This window comes from Pristis pectinata, chromosome 6, assembly GCF_009764475.1.
Source record: "Pristis pectinata isolate sPriPec2 chromosome 6, sPriPec2.1.pri, whole genome shotgun sequence".
NCBI lineage: Eukaryota > Metazoa > Chordata > Chondrichthyes > Rhinopristiformes > Pristidae > Pristis > Pristis pectinata.
In genome coordinates this window covers 93,518,286-93,539,238 of record NC_067410.1, presented here as the reverse complement: position 1 = coordinate 93,539,238, position 20,953 = coordinate 93,518,286, and the positions used below count along the sequence as shown (strand labels likewise).

At 53.8% G+C, this 20,953-nt stretch overlaps 1 protein-coding gene across 1 annotated transcript in view; it reads left to right on the top strand.

The window, feature by feature from the left end:
- LOC127571670 (activated CDC42 kinase 1-like) overlaps positions 1–19,193 on the top strand; it is a 115,454-nt gene extending 96,261 nt beyond the window's left edge. Inside the window, 3 exon segments of the mRNA XM_052018257.1 lie at positions 12,342–12,437; positions 14,342–14,469; positions 15,050–19,193. Coding sequence (XP_051874217.1) covers positions 12,342–12,437; positions 14,342–14,469; positions 15,050–15,056 — 231 coding nt within the window. The 3' untranslated portion in view covers positions 15,057–19,193.
- The last annotated feature ends 1,760 nt before the right edge of the window (positions 19,194–20,953 follow it).

Sequence of the window (20,953 nt, the reverse complement as noted above, 5' to 3'; positions counted from 1 at the left end):
CGCGCCCCCCTCTCTCGCGCGCCCCCCCTCTCTCGCGCGCCCCCCCCTCTCTCGCGCGCCCCCCCCCCTCTCTCTCTCTCTCGCGCCCTCTCTCTCTCTCGCGAGCGCCCTCCCCTCCATCTCTCGCGAGCGCCCTCCCTCTCTCTCTCTCGCGAGCGCCCTCCCTCTCTCTCGTCGCGCGCGCCCCCCCTCTCTCTCTCTCGCGCGCCCCCCCTCTCTCTCGCGCGCCCCCCTCGCTCTCTCGCGCGCTCCCCCCTCTCTCTCTCGCGCGCGCCCCCCTCTCTCTCTCGCGCGCGCCATCCCCTCTCTCTCTCGCGCGCCCCTCTCTCTCTCTCTCGCGCGCCCGCCCTCTCTCTCTCTCTCGCGGCCCTCTCTCTCTCTCTCTCTCCCGCCCTCCCTCTCTCTCGTGCGCCCCCCTCTCTCTCGCGCCCCCTCTCTCTCTCTCGCGCCCCCTCTCTCTCTTCGCGCGCCCCCTCTCTCTCTCGCGCGCCCCCTCTCTCTCTCGCGCGCCCCCTCTCTCTCTCGCGCGCCCCCCCTCTCTCTCGCGCGCCCCCCCTCTCTCTCAGCGCGCACCCCCCTCTCTCTCGCGCGCACCCCCCCTCTCTCTCGCGCGCCCCCCTCTCTCGCCGCGCCCCCCTCTCTCGCGCGCCCCCCCTCTCTCAGCGCGCCCCCCTCTCTCCTCCGCGCCCCCTCTCGCTCGCGCCCCCCTCTCTCGCTCGCGCGCCCCCCTCTCTCGCTCGCGCCCCCCTCACTCGCTCGCGCCCCCTCTCTCGCGCGCCCCCTCTCTCGCGCGCCCCCCCTCTCTCGCGCCCCCCCTCTCTCGCGCGCCCCCTCTCTCGCGCGCCCCCCCTCTCTCTAGCGCGCCCCCCCTCTCTCTAGCGCGCCCCCCTCTCTCTCGCGCCCCCCCCCCCTCTCTCTCGCGCGCCCCCCCTCTCTCTCGCGCGCCCCCCCCTCTCTCTCGCGCGCCCCCCTCTCTCTCGCGCGCCCCCCCCTCTCTCTCGCGCGCCCCCCCTCTCTCTCGCGCGCCCCCCCTCTCTCTCGCGCGCCCCCCCTCTCTCTCGCGCGCCCCCCCTCTCTCTCGCGCGCCCCCCCTCTCTCTCGCGCGCCCTCTCTCTCTGTCTTACTCTGTCTCGCGCGTCCTCTGTCTCTCGCGTCCTCTGTCTCTCTCGTGCCTCCTCTCTCTCTCTCTCGTGCCCTCTCTCTCTCTCGCGCCCTCTCTCTCTCTCTCGCGCCCTCTCTCTCTCTCTCGCGCCCTCTCTCTCTCTCGCGCTCTCTCTCTCTCTCGCGCTCTCTCTCTCTCTCGTGCTCTCTCTCTCTCTCTCGCGCGCTCTCTCTCTCTCTCTCGCGCGCCCTCTCTCTCTCTCTCTCGCGCGCCCTCTCTCTCTCTCGCGCGCCCTCTCTCTCTCGCGCGCCCTCTCTCTCTCGCGCGCCCCCTCTCTCTCGCGCGCCCCCTCTCTCGCGCGCCCCCTCTCTCGCGCGCCCCCTCTCTCGCGCGCCCCCTCTCTCGCGCGCCCCCTCTCTCTCGCGCCCCCCTCTCTCGCGCCCCCCTCTCTCGCCCCCCCCTCTCTCCCTCTCGCGCGCCCCCCCTCCCTCCCTCTCGCGCGCCCTCCCTCTCGCGCGCCCCTCTCTCTCTCGCGCCCCCCGCGCGCGCCCCCCCTCGTGCGTGCGCCCCCTTTCTCTCTTTCGCGCGTGCTCTCTCTCTGACTCTCACTCTTGTCCTCCCTCTCTCTCTCGCGAGCGCCCTCCCTCTCTCTCTCGCACGCGCCCACTCTCTCTCTCTCTCTCGCACGTCCCCCCTCTCTCTCGCGCGCGCCCCCCTCTCTCTCGCGCGCGCCCCCCTCTCTCTCGCGCGCGCCCCCCTCTCTCTAGCGCGCCCCCCCTCTCTCTAGCGAGCCCCCCCTCTCTCTAGGGCGCCCCCTCTCTCTCGCGCGCCCCCCCTCTCTCTCGCGCGCCCCCCCTGCTCTCTCTCGCGCGGCCCCCCTCTCGCGCGCTCCCCCTCCTCTCTCGTGCAGCACTGCCCCCTTTCTGTCTCTCTCTCTCGCCCTCTCGCTCGCGCGCCCCCCTCTCTCGCTCGCGCGCCCCCCTCTCTCGCTCGCGCGCCCCCTCTCTCGCTCGCGCGCCCCCTCTCTCGCTCGCGCGCCCCCTCTCTCGCTCGCGCGCCCCCTCTCTCGCTCGCGCGCCCTCCCTCTCGCGCGCCCTCTCTCTCTCTCGCGCGCCCTCTCTCTCTCTCGCGCGCCCCTCTCTCTCTCTCTCGCGCGGCCCTCTCTCTCTCTCTCTCGCGCCCTCTCTCTCTCTCGCGCCCTCTCTCTCTCTCTCGCGCCCTCTCTCTCTCTCTCGCGCCCTCTCTCTCTCTCTCGCGCCCTCTCTCTCTCTCGCGCCCTCTCTCTCTCTCGCGCCCTCTCTCTCTCTCTCGCGCCCTCTCTCTCTCTCGCGCCCTCTCTCTCTCTCGCGCCCTCTCTCTCTCTCGCGACCTCTCTCTCTCTCGCGCGCCCTCCCTCTCCCTCTCGCGCGCCCTCCCTCTCGCGCGCCCTCCCTCTCGCGCGCCCTCCCTCTCGCGCGCCCTCCCTCTCGCGCGCCCTCCCTCTCGCGCGCCCTCCCTCTCGCGTGCCCCCTCCCTCGCGCGCCCCCCCTCTCGTGCGCGCGCCCCCTTTCCGTCTCTCGCTCTCACCCTCTCTCTCTCGCGCGCCCTCTCCCTCTCTCTCGCGCGCGCGCCCCCCCCTCTCTCGCGCGCCCCCCCCTCTCTCCGCGCGCGCCCCCCTCGCGCGCGCGCCCCCTTTCTCTTTTTCGCGCGCGCCCCCCTTTCTGTCTCTCACTCTCGCCCTTCCTCTCTCTCGCGAGCGCCCTCCCTCTCTCGCGAGCGCCCTCCCTCTCTCTCTCGCGAGCGCCCTCCCTCTCTCTCTCGCGCGCGCCCCCCCTCTCTCTCACTCGCCCCCCCTCTCTCGCGCGCCCCCCCCTCTCTCTCGCGCGCCCCCTCTCTCTCTCGCGCGCCCCCTCTCTCTCCTCGCGCGCCCCCCTCTCTCTCTCGCGCGCCCCCCCTCTCTCTAGCGACCCCCCCCTCTCTCTAGGGCGCCCCCTCTCTCTCTCGCGCGCCCCCCCTCTCTCTCGCGCGGCCCCCCTCTCGCGCGCTCCCCTCCTCTCTCGTGCGCGTGCCCCCTTTCTGTCTCTCTCTCTCGCGCGGCCCCCCTCTCGCGCGCTCCCCTCCTCTCTCGTGCGCGTGCCCCCTTTCTGTCTCTCTCTCTCGCCCTCTCTCTCGCGCTCCCCCCTCTCTCGCTCGCGCGCCCCCTCTCTCGCTCGCGCGCCCCCTCTCTCGCTCGCGCGCCCCCTCTCTCGCTCGCGCGCGCCCTCTCTCTCTCTCTCTCGCGCCCTCTCTCTCTCGCGCCCTCTCTCTCTCGCGCCCTCTCTCTCTCTCGCGCCCTCTCTCTCTCTCGCGCGCCCTCCCTCTCCCTCTCGCGCGCCCTCCCTCTCGCGCGCCCTCCCTCTCGCGCGCCCTCCCTCTCGCATCCCTCCCTCTCGCGCGCCCTCCCTCTCGCGCGCCCCCCCTCTCGTGCGCCCCCCCTCTCGTGCGCGCGCCCCCTTTCCGTCTCTCGCTCTCGCCCTCTCTCTCTCGCGCGCCCTCTCCCTCTCTCTCTCTCTCGCGCGCCCCCCCTCTCTCGCGCGCCCCCCCCTCTCTCGCGCGCCCCCCCCTCTCTCGCGCGCCCCCCTTTCTCTTTTTCACGCGCGCCCCCTTTCTGTCTCTCACTCTCGCCCTTCCTCTCTCTCGCGAGCGCCCTCCCTCTCTCGCGAGCGCCCTCCCTCTCTCTCTCGCGAGCGCCCTCCCTCTCTCTCTCGCGCGCGCCCCCCCTCTCTCTCACTCGCCCCCCCTCTCTCGCGCGCCCCCCCTCTCTCTCGCGCGCCCCCCCTCTCTCTCTCTCTCGCGCGCCCCCCCCTCTCTCTCTCGCGCGCTCCCCCTCTCTCTCTCGCGCGCCCCCCTCTCTCTCTCACTCGCGCGCCCAGCCCTCTCTCTCTCTCTCTCGCGCGGCACCGCCCCTCTCTCTCTCTCTTCGCGCGCCCGCCCTCTCTCTCTCTCTCGCGCGCCCCGCCCTCTCTCTCTCTCGCGCCGCGCCCGCCCTCTCTCTCTCTCGCGCGCGCCCGCCCTCTCTCTCTCTCTCGCGCGCCCCCCCTCTCTCTCTCGCGCGCCCCCCCTCTCTCTCTCGCGCGCCCCCCTCTCTCTCTCGCGCGCCCCCCTCTCTCTCTCGCGCGCCCCCCCCTCTCTCTCGCGCGCCCGCCCTCTCTCTCTCTCTCGCGGCGCCCCGCCCTCTCTCTCTCTCTCGCGCGCCCCGCCCTCTCTCTCTCTCGCGCGCAGCCCGCCCTCTCTCTCTCTCTCGCGCGCCCTCTCTCTCTCTCTCTCTCGCGCCCTCTCACTCTCTCTCTCCCGCCCTCCCTCTCTCTCGCGCGCCCTCCCTCTCGCGCGCCCCTCTCTCTCGCGCCCCTCTCTCTCTCGCGCCCCCCGCGCGCGCCCCCCCTCGTGCGTGCGCCCCCTTTCTCTCTTTCGCGCGTGCTCTCTCTCTGTCTCTCACTCTTGTTCTCCCTCTCTCTCTCGCGAGCGCCCTCCCTCTCTCTCTCGCACGCGCCCACTCTCTCTCTCTCGCACGTCCCCCCTCTCTCTCGCGCGCGCCCCCCTCTCTCTAGCGCCCCCCCTCTCTCTAGCGAGCCCCCCCTCTCTCTAGCGAGCCCCCCCTCTCTCTAGGGCGCCCCCTCTCTCTCGCGCGCCCCCCCTCTCTCTCGCGCGGCCCCCCTCTCGCGCGCTCCCCTCCTCTCTCGTGCGCGTGCCCCATTCTGTCTCTCTCTCTCGCGCGGCCCCCCCTCTCGCGCGCTCCCCTCCTCTCTCGTGCGCGTGCCCCCTTTCTGTCTCTCTCTCTCGCCCTCTCTCTCGCGCGCCCCCCTCTCTCGCTCGCGCGCCCCCCTCTCTCGCTCGCGCGCCCCCTCTCTCGCTCGCGCGCCCCCTCTCTCGCTCGCGCGCCCCCTCTCTCTCGCTCGCGCGCCCCCTCTCTCGCTCGCGCGCGAGCCCTCTCTCTCTCTCGCGGCGCCCTCTCTCTCTCTCTCTCGCGCCCTCTCTCTCTCGCGCCCTCTCTCTCTCGCGCCCTCTCTCTCTCTCGCGCCCTCTCTCTCTCTCGCGCCCTCTCTCTCTCTCGCGCCCTCTCTCTCTCTCGCGCGCCCTCCCTCTCCCTCTCGCGCGCCCTCCCTCTCGCGCGCCCTCCCTCTCGCGCGCCCTCCCTCTCGCGCGCCCCCTCCCTCGCGCGCCCCCCCTCTCGTGCGCGCGCCCCCTTTCCGTCTCTCGCTCTCGCCCTCTCTCTCTCGCGCGCCCTCTCCCTCTCTCTCTCTCTCGCGCGCCCCCCCTCTCTCGCGCGCCCCCCCTCTCTCGCGCGCCCCCCCTCTCTCGCGCGCCCCCTTTCTCTTTTTCGCGCGCGCCCCCTTTCTGTCTCTCACTCTCGCCCTTCCTCTCTCTCGCGAGCGCCCTCCCTCTCTCTCTCGCACGTCCCCCCTCTCTCTCGCGCGCGCCCCCCTCTCTCTCGCGCGCGCCCCCCTCTCTCTAGCGCGCCCCCCTCTCTCTAGCGCGCCCCCCTCTCTCTAGCGCGCCCCCCTCTCTCTAGCGCGCCCCCCTCTCTCTAGCGCGCCCCCCCTCTCTCTAGCGAGCCCCCCCTCTCTCTAGGGCGCCCCCCCCTCTCTCGCGCGCCCCCCCCCCTCTCTCGCGCGCCCCCCCCCCTCTCTCGCGCGCCCCCCCTCTCTCTCGCGCGCCCCCCCCTCTCTCTCGCGCGGCCCCCCCCTCTCGCGCGCTCCCCTCCTCTCTCGTGCGCGCGCCCCCTTTCTGTCTCTCTCTCTCGCGCGCCCTCTCTCTCGCGCCTTCTCTCTCTGTCTTTCTCTGTCTCGCGCGTCCTCTGTCTCTCGCGTCCTCTCTCTCTCGTGCCTCCTCTCTCTCTCTCGTGCCCTCTCTCTCTCTCGCGCCCTCTGTCTCTCTCTCTCGCGCCCTCTCTCTCTCTCGCGCTCTCTCTCTCTCTCGCGCTCTCTCTCTCTCTTTTGTGCTCTCTCTCTCTCTCTTGTGCTCTCTCTCTCTCGCGCGCCCTCTCTCTCTCTCGCGCGCCCTCTCTCTCTCTCGCGCGCCCTCTCTCTCTCGCGCGCGCCCTCTCTCTCTCGCGCGCCCTCTCTCTCTCGCGCGCCCCCTCTCTCGCGCGCCCCCTCTCTCGCGCGCCCCCTCTCTCTCGCGCCCCCTCTCTCTCGCGCCCCCCTCTCTCGCGCCCCCCCTCTCTCGCGTGCCCCCCCCTCTCTCCCTCTCGCGCGCCCCCCCTCCCTCCCTCTCGCGCGCCCTCCCTCTCGCGCGCCCCCCCTCTCTCTCGCGCGGCCCCCCTCTCGCGCGCTCCCCTCCTCTCTCGTGCGCGTGCCCCCTTTCTGTCTCTCTCTCTCGCCCTCTCTCTCGCGCGCCCCCCTCTCTCGCTCGCGCGCCCCCTCTCTCGCTCGCGCGCCCCCTCTCTCGCTCGCGCGCCCCCTCTCTCGCTCGCGCGCCTCCTCTCTCGCTCGCGCGCGCCCTCTCTCTCTCTCGCGCGCCCTCTCTCTCTCTCGCGCGCCCTCTCTCTCGCGCCTTCTCTCTCTCGCGCCTTCTCTCTCTGTCTTTCTCTGTCTCGCGCGTCCTCTGTCTCTCGCGTCCTCTCTCTCTCTCGCGCGCGCCCGCCCTCTCTCTCTCTCGCGCGCCCTCTCTCTCTCTCTCTCGCGCCCTCTCTCTCTCTCTCTCCCGCCCTCCCTCTCTCTCGCGCGCCCCCCTCTCTCGCGCGCCCCCCTCTCTCGCGCGCCCCCCTCTCTCGCGCGCCCCCCTCTCTCTCGCGCCCCCTCTCTCTCTCTCGCGCCCCCCTCTCTCTCTCGCGCGCCCCCTCTCTCTCTCGCGCGCCCCTCTCTCTCTCGCGCGCCCCCTCTCTCTCTCGCGCGCCCCCCTCTCTCTCTCGCGCGCCCCCCCTCTCACTCGCGCGCCCCCCCTCTCTCTCGCGCGCCCCCCCTCTCTCTCGCGCGCCCCCCTCTCTCTCGCGCGCCCCCCCTCTCTCTCGCGCCCCCCTCTCTCGCGCGCCCCCCTCTCTCGCGCGCCCCCCCTCTCTCTCGCGCCCCCCTCTCTCTCGCGCCCCCCTCTCTCTCGCGCCCCCCCTCTCTCTCGCGCCCCCCCTCTCTCGCGCGCCCCCCCCTCTCTCGCGCGCCCCCCCTCTCTCCCTCTCGCGCGCCCCCCCTCCCTCCCTCTCGCGAGCCCTCCCTCTCGCGCGCCCCTCTCTCTCGCGCCCCTCTCTCTCTCGCGCCCCCCCTCGTGCGTGCGCCCCCTTTCTCTCTTTCGCGCGTGCTCTCTCTCTGTCTCTCACTTTTGTCCTCCCTCTCTCTCTCGCGAGCGCCCTCCCTCTCTCTCTCGCGAGCGCCCTCCCTCTCTCTCTCGCACGCGCCCACTCTCTCTCTCTCTCGCACGTCCCCCCTCTCTCTCGCGCGCGCCCTCCCTCTCTCTCGCGCGCGCTCTCTCTCTCTCGCGTGCGCCCTCTCTCTGTCGCGCTCTCTCTCTCGCGCGCCATCTCTCTATCTCTCTATCTCTCTCGCTCTCGCGCGCCCTCTCGCTCTCGCGCGCCCTCTCTCTTTCGCTCGCTCTCTCCCTCGCGCGCGCCCCCCTCTCTCGCAAGCGCCCCCCTCGCATGCGCGCCCCTTTCTCTCTCGCGCGCCCCTCTCTCGCTCGCGCGCCCCCTTTCTCTCTTCTGCGCGCGCCCCTTTCTGTCTCTTTCTCTCGCCCTCCCTCTCTCTCTCGCGAGCGCCCTCCCTCTCTCTCTCGCGAGCGCCCTCCCTCTCTCTCTCGCGATCGTCCTCCCTCTCTCTCTCGCGAGCGCCCCCCTCTCTCTCGCGCGCGCCCCCCTCTCTCTCTCGCGCGCCCCCCTCTCTCTCTCGCGCGCGCCCACCTTCTCTCTCTCTCTCGCACGCACGCGCCCTCCTTCTCTCTCGCGTGCCCTCTCTGTCTCTCTCTCTCTCGCGTCCTCTCTCTGTCTCTCTCTCTCGCCCTCTCTCTCTCTCGCGAGCGCCCTCCCTCTCTCTCTCGCGAGCGCCCTCCCTCTCTCTCTCGCGCGCGCCCCCCCCCCTCTCTCGCGCGCGCCCCCCCCTCGCGCGCCCCCCTCTCTCGCGCGCCCCCTCTCTCTCTCGCGCGCCCCCTCTCTCTCGCGCGCCCCCTCTCTCTCACGCGCCCCCTCTCTCTCTCGCGCGCCCCCCTCTCTCTCGCGCGCCCCTTCTCTCTCTCGCGCGCCCCCTCTCTCTCTCTCGCGCGCCCCTTCTCTCTCTCGCGCGCCCCCTCTCTCTCTCTCTCGCGCGCGCCCCCCTGTCTCTCTCTCGCTCGCGCGCCCCCTCTCTCGCGCCCCCCTCTCTCTCTCGCGCCCCCTCTCTCTCGCGCCCCCTCTCTCTCGCGCGTGCGCTCGCTCTCTCTCTTTCTCTCGCGCGCGCGCTCTCTCTTTCTCTCTCGCGCGCACCCTCTCGCTCGCGCGCCCTCTCGCTCGCGCGCCCCTCTCTCGCTCGCGCTCCCCTCTCTCTCTAGCGCTCCCCTCTCTCTCTAGCGCGCCCCTCTCTCTCTAGCGCGCCCCTCTCTCTAGAGCGCGCCTCTCTCTCTAGCGCGCGCCCCCTCATTATCGCGCGCCCCCCTCATTATCGCGCGCCCCCCTCTCTCTCGCGCGCCCCCCTCTCTCTCGCGCGCCCACCCTCTCTCTCGCGCGCGCCCGCCCCCCCTCTCGCGCGCGCCCTCCCTCTCTCGCGCGTGCCTCCTTTCTCTTTTTCGCGCGCGCCCCCTTTCTGTCTCTCTCGCGAGCGCCCTCCCTCTCTCTCTCTCTCTCTCGCGCGCCCTCTCTCTCTCTCTCGCGCGCCCTCTCTCTCGCGCCTTCTCTCTCTGTCTTTCTCTGTCTCGCGCGTCCTCTCTCTCTCGTGCCTCCTCTCTCTCTCTCTCGTGCCCTCTCTCTCTCTCTCTCGTGCCCTCTCTCTCTCTCTCTCGTGCCCTCTCTCTCTCTCTCGCGCCCTCTCTCTCTCTCGCGCCTTCTCTCTCTCTCGCGCGCCCTCTCTCTCGCGCGCTCTCTCTCTCTCTCTCGCGCGCCCTCTCTCTCTCTCGCGCCCTCTCTCTCTCTCTCTCGCGCCCTCTTTCTCTCTCGCGCCCTCTCTCTCTCTCTCTCGCGCCTTCTCTCTCTGTCTTTCTCTGTCTCGCGCGTCCTCTTGCTCTCGTGCCTCCTCTCTCTCTCGTGCCTCCTCTCTCTCTCTCTCTCGTGCCCTCTCTCTCTCTCTCTCACTCTCGCACGCCCTCTCTCTATCTCTCTCGCTCTCGCGCGCCCTCTCTCTTTCTCTCTCGCTCTCGCGCTCCCTCTCTCTTTCGCTCTCGCGTGCCCTCTCTCTCTCCCTCGCGCGCGCCCCCCCTCTCGCGCCCTCCTCTCTCTCTCTCGTGCGCTCTCTCTCTTGCGCGCTCTCGCTCTCGCTCTCTCTCTCTCTCTTGCACGCCCTCTCTCACTCTCTCTCTCGTGCTGGCATGGAGAAGGTTTCTCACCTATTCTCGAGAGTGAGTGCTGTGGTTCTAATCGCATGGTGGTTATGCTTGTATCCATTTATACATACACGTTAATGTCCATGCAGTGAAGTCGCATCTCTACTCATTTTGAACCTTCTTGCTACTGGACAAGTCTGTGTATTAACTGGTGTGGAACACCCATCTCACGTTAAAAGAAGTCGTGCACAAGCAGCAACTCAAATTGTATCACTTTTCTGGAGTGAGGGCAAATCTGACCTGATCCCTTCGCTCTGCCCACAATGATCATCTCGAGCTTCTGGTTGAAAGTTATTTTAACACTCCATCCTACTCTCTCACTGACCTGTCTGTCATCAGCCTTCTCTATTGCTATTGTGAGGACAAACACAAATTGGAAGAACAACATCTCATATTCAGCATCGTAGTTTGTAATCCAGTGATATGAACATTGAATTTTCCAATTTCAGGTAACGCACCCACCCGGTGCTCTCCTTCCACACACACTCACCTATTCACCTAGTTTTCTTCTCCCTTTGTTCATCCTTCCCAACCACTCCCTGCACCTGGTTCCATCTGCCCATCATTTCCTCCCCATCTGGCTCTACGTATAACCTACCAGCCTCTGTCTTGCCCCTTCCCCATCTGATTCCATCTGCCCATCATCTTTTCCCCATTTCTAAATGTCTAGTCTCTATCCCACCCCCTTGCATAGTGGCGATCTTTCCTGTTCCTTCCCAGTCCTGATGCAGGGTCTCAACCAGAAACACAGGTTTACACCTTTTGCCTCTACAGATACTGATTGATCTGCTGAGTTCCAGCATTCTGTTTCTGTTCTGACCTCATCTACTGTTAAAGAATGTTCCAGGATCCTACTAACCAACAGCATATTACCTGCCTCAGGCAGTATTGAGCTGACTGCTGCAAACTTACCATGGTTTTCAGAAGGGGTCAAAGTGAGATCCAGCAAATGATATCAAATTTCACCAACTCGCATTCCTGTAAATCCTATCCTGACCAAGTCATTTACTGTCACTTCTGTAGATGAAGCAATTTGAATTTTCAGAGGATTAATTTTAAGATTTTACTGCAGGTGTAACTTGAATTTGTCTTCCAGTACATTTTCCTTCCATTTCACCTAATACACTTGTATATCTGCTGGGCTGGATTGATACTTCTATACTTAACATTGGAGCATAGAAGGAATGAATCTGCAGCTCAGTTTGTCTGACCACATGCCCATTTCTTTGCAGGAGAAGAAAAAAACCTTAACTGGTTTGGTCAGTGTTTCATTGAAATTAATCTTCCCACGTGAGAAATTCACCTTAGCCCTGATTTTTGTTTATGTTGATCTAAATTTATGAGACAGATTTGACTTTGTGCGGTATGTAATCTGCCTTTTGCCACTTGATGGAGTGATTACTTGGTGCTCTCTAGTGGCTGAAACTTAGAATGCAGTATTTTACCATGTAAAGTATATTTTGCTTAAGTAAAAGGTACTGACAACCATACCACTTACTCAGTACCCATGTTCACCTATTAATTTTGCAAATTTGAGCACAGTAACTAATTCCCCAGCTATATCCATTGCTTGTATGACTTGGATGCCTGAAATAGCAATGTACAGTTTATAAGCATGGGGTTTGCTGTGCATTTCTGTTGAGAATCGTGGAAGTTATTTGGGAGGTCAGTAATTACTTACATAATGGTGGGTGTTGTATAAATTATTAAATAGTACACAACTGGTTAATTTTGATTCATCCTCCTTTGCACACTCATTAATTTGTACTGTAGTTACATTTGTATATCTAAAATTACAGCAAGCCTATCTGGAATTTTTAAATCAGTAAATTGGTTTATTGTTGTCACGTGTACCGAGGCACAGTGGAAAAACTTGTCGTGCACTCCATTCATACATATCAATTCATTACAACAGTGCATTGAGATAGTACAAGGTAAAACCATAACAGAATGCAGAATTAAGTGTTACAGTTATAGAGAAAGTGCAGTGCAGATAGACAATAAGGTGCAAGGTCATAATAAGGTAGATTGTGAGGTCAAGAGACAAGGGAACCGTTCAATAGTCTTATAACAGCAGGATAGAAGCTGTCCTTGAGCCTGGTGGTACGTGCTTTCAGGCTTTTGTATCTTCTGCCCGATGGGAGGGAGGAGAAGACAGAATGTCCAGGGTAGGTGGGGTATTTGGTTATGTTGGCTGCTTTACCGAGGCAGCGAAAAGTGTAGACAGAGTCCATAGAGGGAAGGCTGATTTCCGTGATATGCTGAGCTGTGTCCACAACACTCCAGTTTCTTGTAGTCACAGGCAGAGCTGTTGCCGTATCAAGCCATTAATATGTAATTTGCAAGTTTTAGCACACATAACGTAAATGTGCCCAGTTTATTGTGCACACAATTTTGTTGAAGTTGCATAATTTCCATTAATTTTTAACACTTTTACTGTCATTCACACAATACTAATACATAATACGTAGAGATGTTTAATAAACTATTGGGAGTTGTATATATTGTTTATCCCACATAGAATTTTTTTGACTATTAAAAAGTTATGGAAGAGGGTATAAAATGCAACAAGTTAATTTCAGGAAAGGTGGGATGGTTTCCAATATTATGAACAATTTAAAAAATGTCATTGCACTATCATCTCGTACAGTCCGTTTATGCTGTAACATTATCACTTTCTATTGGACCATTCCACAAGAAGCAGTGGTTTTCAGGGAAATCATCATACTTTACATCAGAGAGGTGGAGTGGTAATAAATCAGACGTTCAGAAATGTTTCTATGTTCAGGTTCAGGAAAATGTTCATGGCGTTACGATGGAGGAATGTCAGACCGCGCTTCAGAACCACACCTGGAATGTTCAAAAAGCCATACAGTACCTCAAGGTAACCGTGAGCTCGGATCCATCCTTTACCTCAGTCTCGCCAATCTTAATTGACAGGCACTAAAAAATAAGATAGATCTAGCTTTAGCCATTAGAAGGTGCTGTACTGAAAGCCCGTCATTTGATGGGTTTTGACAGAAAGAGCAGACTTGGGTGATGTAAATATCATTCCATCTTTGCACAGATCTCTTTGGGTTGAGAGGTGAGAGGTGATCAAGGACCTTCCTGTGTGTCAATCCCAGTGCTGGTGATGATAACAAATCAATTACTTACTGGGGTACCAACTAGATGTGAATTTTTTAAATACATTGAGGAATGTTGTTACCGCCCCCCCCCCCTTTAATCCAGGTAGTCTTGTTTTACATATTGGTAGATGTAAAAATGCAGGTTTCCAACAGGGTTACTTTCTTACTGAGGGGGTTCGAATTCATACTTGTATGTGGTAAAATTCTGAATACAATTTAACAGAGTAGTTATTGAGGAATATTGTAAGTCAACCACCACTAGATTCAGCACTACACCAGGAATAATATTTCTTGAAGAACAAGTTAGTGTAATAATCTATACCAGTGCGCACATTTATTTTCTGGATGTTGCTGCCAGAGTTTATCTCAGAAAAGGATTTTGTTCAAACTCTAGTAGTGCTGTTATCCTTTGCGTTCTAACTAATGGACCTTCCACATTAGAGATGATTATGGAGAAGAAGAGCTCGATTTGTTACTGCAGACTGTTCACTATTTTTAAATCCAGCTCAATCTGTGCTGTACCGGCATTCAGTCATGTTTGCATTCACACAAGCACAGATTTGTACAAAACTGAGTGTCAAGTGTGCTTTATTTAATCTGCTGATCGTGGTTTGAGAGAAGTTAAAGTGGCTGCACTAATTTGAAAGCTGAAATGTATGAATGGCGACTTGTACATGGAAATGTGGTGGCTTAGGTGAGAAGTGGAGGTAAGGATGCCTGACCCAAGTATGTGCAATCCAACTACATATTTTGCAAGCACTTCTTTAAAATAAAATTCATCCTCATGCTTGGAAAGTTGAAAACCATTATCCAGTAAAGGAGTTTTATAAAGCTTCACATGTACACAGATTTTATTTTTTTATTTAATTTGTTCTGCCAAAAGATGTGTTGAGCTGCAGCTAACTATGGTTTAAAAATGTGTTTGATCTTTCTGCATTGCACTTAAAAACTATTACAAATGTTTCAATGGTATTTGGCAGTTCTGCAATTATAAATCAGTTTCGATATGTGGTTTTTGTAAAGTATAAGAGAATGGTGATCTTGAGAGCAGTCTGATGGAGTACTACTGAGCACAGTGTACAAGTTAGACTGGAAATTGACTAGGTAAATCAGTGTGAATGTCAAGATTCTCATCCTCTTTTCTATTGTCTCTCCTTCATGCTGTATTTCTCATTTATTTATGCTGGTAAACCTGTTTTATCCAAAGAGCAGATAAGGTCTAGCAATCTCTGGCAGATATAGACATAGATCTTTTGTGGTAACAGATAAATGCAAAGATGGAGTAGAATCAGGAGAGCTGTCATTCAAGTAATGGAGCATTCAGCCCATATTGACAATCTTGAGAGCAAACTTGAGTCGTTCATTCCTACTGTCCATCTCTGGATTTGTGTTCACATCATGAGCTACTTCTATATGATTCAGTTTTAGTATTGTTGGTTCTACTCGTGGCATTCACAGCTGCTTCAGAATTTTACACAGTTACAGAACCTGTGAGTGCAAGTTCTCATCTGGGTAGATTTTGCCTTGTGTGTGCATTCAAAGAACATTATAGCATGTCATGCAAGGCCATGTTCACCTCTAGCTCTGTGCCCACAGGACACAAAGAAATCTGTGACCATGCAAGGTCTAATTGCTCCATCTCGCATTGTTTCCTTGTTAGGTTGAGCAGCTATTCTGTCTCGGGTTGAAGACAAGAAGTGAATGTCAGAAGATTCTAGAAATGTTTGACTGGAATCTGGAATTAGCCAGTTGCCACCTGCTAGACACTTACAGTGCAGCTCGACATAGGTATGTGATACTTGACACATGGCATCCCTGGCTATCTCCTGGTGTGGTTATTGACGTGAAGAAAGAAGAAGACATTTACTGAGTTCTAGCCCTTTAGGTGGGAAAGGGAAGCTGCATATTCTCATTATCCCCACTGTGCTGTTCCAGATTCTTTGCCATCGCGTTCTGAGCCATCAAAGATATTTCAACTATGTATATTGCAATATGCTCTTCATTTTCAAACATGAACACAAATTTACATAGTCTTGATTCAGCAGTCAAAGATTCTTTGCCAGCAGTGTCATTTCTGGAGAAAGATATGAGATAGTGGTGAGCAAATGTTCCCGCTGAACTTTCTGTGTCACCCCACCCCAAGGCTCTTCTCCACGCTTTGTTGCAATCCTAAAACTGCTATTACATAGATTATTAATACATGTGTACCTGCATTTTCTGCTTGTTATAGTAAAAAGGTGTCAGCATCTTTAAATGGAGCAGCAGATTAATGCGCATTATATCTACATCACTGGGAAGCATTAAACTATACCAAGAGCTCAGGCTACACAGGGAGACGACCTAACCATTTTTTCCTGTTGACCAACAGGCGATGACAAGCTTCACAGTGGAGAAAACAAACTTGACACGTATTGGATAATTGCTCCAATGTCGTCGGGATTGTGGAATACAGGTGTTCTCTGGACAGAATTTTCAAAGCATATTTTGTGAAGAAAAGGATATCAAATGACTGTCACTAACTAACTCGTGCACTATTTGTGCATTGTGGTCCTGCTGGTAGGTGGGAATCCACTTCTCAATAGCAGTATTCTTCAAAAGCAACAGGTTGTTTGTTTTGTTCATGGTGAAAAGATATGTAATTTTGTGGCATACGGTAATCCCAACAGCCTTCTGTATATAAATATAAAATATATATAATATAAATTTTATTTGACAAGTTGATGGTAGATTGCAGTTGTGTTTATATTTTGCATTAAATTTGTCACATTGATGTTCTAATAATTATTTAATTTGTTTTCCTAAAAGACAGTTGAATGAGTTTAACATTCTGAATTTCCTATCCAGGTAAAGTTTACCCATTTTAGATTTCTTCAAGGATGCATATTTTTGAAAGCTATTAGCATGACCTTTACTGATTGAGACCTGGTATTAAGTTAGTCATGCTAAATCTGTCAAACTATTTTTCCTCTTCTGTAATATGGTACATTTAAGTGCCCATTCCCTGTGCTGCAGTTCTCATCAAATCTATAAATAGGAATAATAGGTTTAAGACCACATATTACAGTTGAGTTTTGGGATTGGCCATAGTATGAGCACAAGGCCTAAGATTGCTGAAATTGTAATTTAAAACCACAGGGTACTTCAACACACATACATTTTCGAAAAAAGTTCTGATTAGCTCTGTTAGTTCACTATGTGAAGAACTAGTCCTAGTCAATAGCAAAACAAGTAATGAGTCTAAGAAAAGATGGATGCAAGTTGCATGACCTCAGTGGAAATGACCCCTCTTTCTAAACCATGGTCTTGCAAATTTAAAAACTGCCGGGGATTGTACATCGGTACTGCAACTTACTGGATTGTCTACTAGGATAAAATGATATAGCAAAAAAAATGGGGAACACTGGGGAGTGTGAATTAGGAGGTATAAGATTTTATCCATATTACAAATAAATTATTGGTGATATTTAAACTGACAATAACCGAGTCTGGGGAAAAGCATAGCTCAAGATCATAAAGTAACCTGTATTCTTTTCATAGACACGATATCATTGTGGTGCTACTTAGACACTCTAACATAATACAAATGAAATCATCACTGACCCATTTCTCAATGCTCCTCTGGGTTTCGATGTTATCAAATCAGTTAGCTGTCCTTCCACATAGATTAAGTGGTTTGTTACCAATAGTTTGAAATTGACATGAATTATTCAAAGTAATCTTTTCATTTTGAGCTGAGCATCCTATCCATTATCTTATTTAAAGCTTTTTTGCTTTTATCTTTGGAACTGCCTGGCCTACCCATTTGCTGCTGAATCTTTTCTATGCAGTTGCCATTTCCAGACATGACTACTTCAACACTCATTGACCTTCCATCTTCTTATTTTCCATAAACTGTAACGAAATTCAAACACTGCTATTAGTTTTCTATCCTTTACAGGTATCATCCTTGTCCTTTGTGACCAGCTTTGGCCTCTATTCCAGTATAGCTGCCTTTCAAAGGTTCCTTTCTTCTATTAGGCTTTTGATATTGTTCTACTTTGTCTTTGATTATGCAGCAACTTAAATTATTTTTCGTCAGGATCCAGATTACCATCAGTGTTACAATAAAAGTTGTTTTGACACCCTCTGTAAATGTTTTAACAAAGAATTTTATGAAATTTCCCCTAAGTTTAAATTTGATAGCAGTACCAAATTAAAACGATGGATGTTGTGGGTGGATCTTAATTCTGGACCATATAACTTAGGATCATCATCCGCTGTTATGAAACCTTAAGAACCAGTCAGTTTACTGGATTCCTGTTTTGGAACTTAGTGATTCGAAAAAGAAATTGGATGGACCATTCTCAAGACTTTTCAGGTTCCACTGTTGGTCTGTCTGGCTCTACTCATAACTGAGAGATCAGAAGAAAGTCAGATTTCTACTGAATTTTATTTTGAGTTTGTTTCGGTCCATTTAAGAGGGTGGATGGACCAAAATGTCAATTCCATTGTAATTCAATCTTTAGCCTGGAGATTGGATAAACTATCTGCAGATTTCTGCCCAGGTTCTCCGATCAGTCCAAAGCCACACTCTGGCAATAGGGGGTGCATTTTCTGCAAGTCGGAACAAACTTTTGGAATATTTTAGAAATGGGAACTGTGTGGTAATCTATTCTTATTGAGGACTGCAGTAACACTCATTCATCAGAAACAAAATTAGAACAGCATTGCACCCTTATTTATTCAAAAATGTTGTTGTTACAATATGTTCTACAGTACTACACATTTCGATAATGTAATTGTATGGAAGCTGTTATTAATAACTTATGACAAGTTATTCCATAATTAATCTGTGAAAGAATCATTGCATCAGGACAAAGCCTGGCTGAGAAATCCATATTTAATTCATTTATTCGTTAATCTTAAATTCTCTCAGTGATTCTTTGGTCTAAGTATGGTACCATGACCAAAGGCAATCTGGATCAAAGAATAGGAGGTAAAAGATCACATGGTCAGTCTTTACAATGTTCCTTCTGAGTCCCTGTCTCTCCCTTTCAGCTTTGGTGAACCCTACCTTTGTACCACATGCTTCAGGTCGGATAGTTGATCACTAGCATTTTCCTCGCATTCACTGTTATTGTGTAATCTGTTATCCTCCCCTGAAGTGAAACAACCTTATGCACAGAGCAGTTCCTGCCTGAGAACTTTTAAAAAAAAATAAAATCTAGACGGGCTTGTTTGTGTTCCGATATTCAAGATTTTAGCTTTATTTTAGCACCCTTATACTGGAGCTGCTAAAAAAAACTTCTTCACCTATGTTTAGAAGCATTCTAACTACCAGCAGTGTAGTTAGTATGATTGAGTGCATATTATCTTGCCCCATCAAGCCAGATGCAACACATAATTTATGCTAGAGAATGATAGTTCATCAATCATCTTTGGGCCTTAAGTATGCCATCTAATGGCCTAATCAGAAAAATCACTTAGAAAATGGCCTTTACAGTTGAATCAATGAGACAGTTGCTCAAATGACCAATTCTGGGTATGCTTTAAAACGAAGATGTGATTTGTACCATCTAAGTATGGAGATCATGTGGGTGGGGAGGGGGGAAGGGGTTCTGAGAAAATGAACACTGCACATTTGTATAAAGTTTATTTTTCAATCTGTTTTGTAGAAGTTCAGTTGTTGCATGTCTTGTACTCAGCATTTCTTGGATTGCAACATTGTCATAATGCTACATTTGGAAAAAAAAGTAGTGTTAACTCAGGTCTTGTTGGATCCTTGTAAAACAAAAAAAATAAAAGTTGTTGTACTGAAATGTGAGGTAATTCCCTCTGTTATAGAAAAAAAAACTGTCCATATGTTTTTCTGAGTTCTGTGAATATTTGTAAGGTATTCATGCATTTCTATTTGTGGTTAACTACAATTTCAGTGTAGTATTCATCCACATGAAGCCAGTGCTTAGAATTAAATGGGGCCACTAGTACATTGCTGCAACGTTTCTCCCATTTCACCTCTATTTTTGGATGGTGTTTTTCACACGTCTTTGTGGATACGAAAAGTCTAATTAGCTCTAATGGACTTTGTTGCTGTATTCAGACACAAGTAATAAACAATAATTGTGTACCAACACCCATAACATTTACATTAATGTAAAAAAACTTCCATTATCCATGTGCTGATTACTTCAATATTAACACAGTATCAGAATATCTTTCCTCTAGCCCAAAAGCAGTGATAAGATGTACTAACATTACATTCAGACAATGTATTGCTGTTAGGATGTTCTGAGAAACTGTACTGAAAATTTGTGTCAAGTTTATTTCTGAGATTTTTTTTTAGAAGCTAACTTGTATGCAGTCATATCTGGAACCCTTGATAATGTGAACTGGGAAAGGGAGAAAATAGTTTATTGCTGCACGCAAAACCAGTCTGAGGAGAACCTATGACATGGTGAGAAACACAGCAAGTTTATAACATTGTGAAATTGTTTTACTCATAAAATAAAATCATTGTAATTTCTGAAATAAAATGCTTATATGAGTTTATTTATATTGAAATATATGTCTTATGTATATTTTGGCCCACTGCTGAGTAGGGAGCTATCATTTGGCACCACATTTGTACAATTACATGTGTTAAGGAACGGTAGTTCAAATGTGTTTTGGATGACTTTATATGAAATATATCTACAGCAACCACAGAATTCTTAAGTCATTGTCAGTGGCACTTATTTATATGAAATGCTAAACCAAGTCCTGATGCAGGGTTTCTACCTGAATCGTCCATGATTCCTATCCCGCCCACAGATGCTGCTTGACCGGCCGGCTGAGTTCCTCCAGCAGTTTGATTGTTGCTCCAGATTCCAGCATCTGCAGTGTCTCCTGAACCAAGATTTTGCCAGCTTTATCAGTGGCTCAGGTGAATCCCCTTGTTGCCAATTATCAGTGGCATCTGTTGGATTGGTGTTCGGATTGAATTACTAGTTAACTATTTCCCTTCAATTATTCAGGTTTCGGTATTGGAGATGTATATAAGTTTTTAGGTGATGTTCAAAGTGTAGACAATTATGACGACTATGGGGAGAACAACTTAGCAGATGAGATACAAGTTCATATTAAAAGAGATGGGGGTAACAAGTGATGTCATGTTCGATGCAGAGGATAAATTGGAGAGCACCAGCATGGATTTGTAAAGGACAAATTATCTCATTTAGTTAATTTTTTGAGGCTCCAAATATTGGAGGTGATGGTGTCAGTGGATGCTGATTAAACATAAAACAGAACAACACAGAAAAAGCCTCTTCAGCCTACCATATCTGCACTGATCAGGATGTCAAATTAAACTAATCCCATCTGCCTGCACCTGCTTTGTATGGCCCTGTTCCTTCCCTGTTTATGTGTCTGTCTAAATGCCTCTTAAACATTGCTATCGTGTCTGCTTCTACCACCTGCCCTGGCAGTATGTTCCAGGCACCTACCAGTCTATTTTTTAAAAAAATCTTGCCTCACAAATCTCTCTTAAGCTTTTCCCCCTTTCACCGTAAACCTATGCCTCTTCCATCCTGGGAAATCTGTGACTCTCATAATCAGGGTTAACCTGATAGAAGTATATAATAGAAAATAATCCAAGTTTGTCTAACCTCTCCTTATACTTAATACACTCCAATCCAGATATAGATTTCCAGAAGAAACTGAAGGTTCCAAATAAATGTTCTTGGAGACAATGTTGACATGGTTTCTGAATTGCCTGGGAGATGCAGGATAATGGCTATAAGCTCTGTTTGGAAGAATGAGAGTAATAAATACTCTCTATGGTTACAAGAGCCTCAGCTTTTTACTGTATTTATAAATGGCAGAATGAGGAAATTTCCTGAAGGCAGCACCATAGCAAGTAATATAAATGCAAGCAGAAAATTGCAAAGTGGCATTGACACATTGCGAGTGATCAGATGGAGTTCAAATTGGCAAAGTAGGCCTAAGAAAGATGAATCAAGGTGTTTTCTAAATGGCAAGAAGCTAGGAATTGTGGAGGTTGAGAGAGATTTAGTAAATCGTAGGAGCATTAACACAGACCAAATTTTATCTGTCGTAAGTCAGATGAACGCTGCAGCACATTATCTAATTCTACCTTGTCTTCCTTTTAGTAACCATGTAACCAGTGGAGCACCCATCCATCACTTCTCTCCTGGAGGTTAGTCAGCAGGACTGCTAAAGCAGCATCCATCCCAATCAAGACCAGACTGTCATCCAAGTACCCTGGCTTTATAGAGTTGAAAAGAATGGGGTTGTG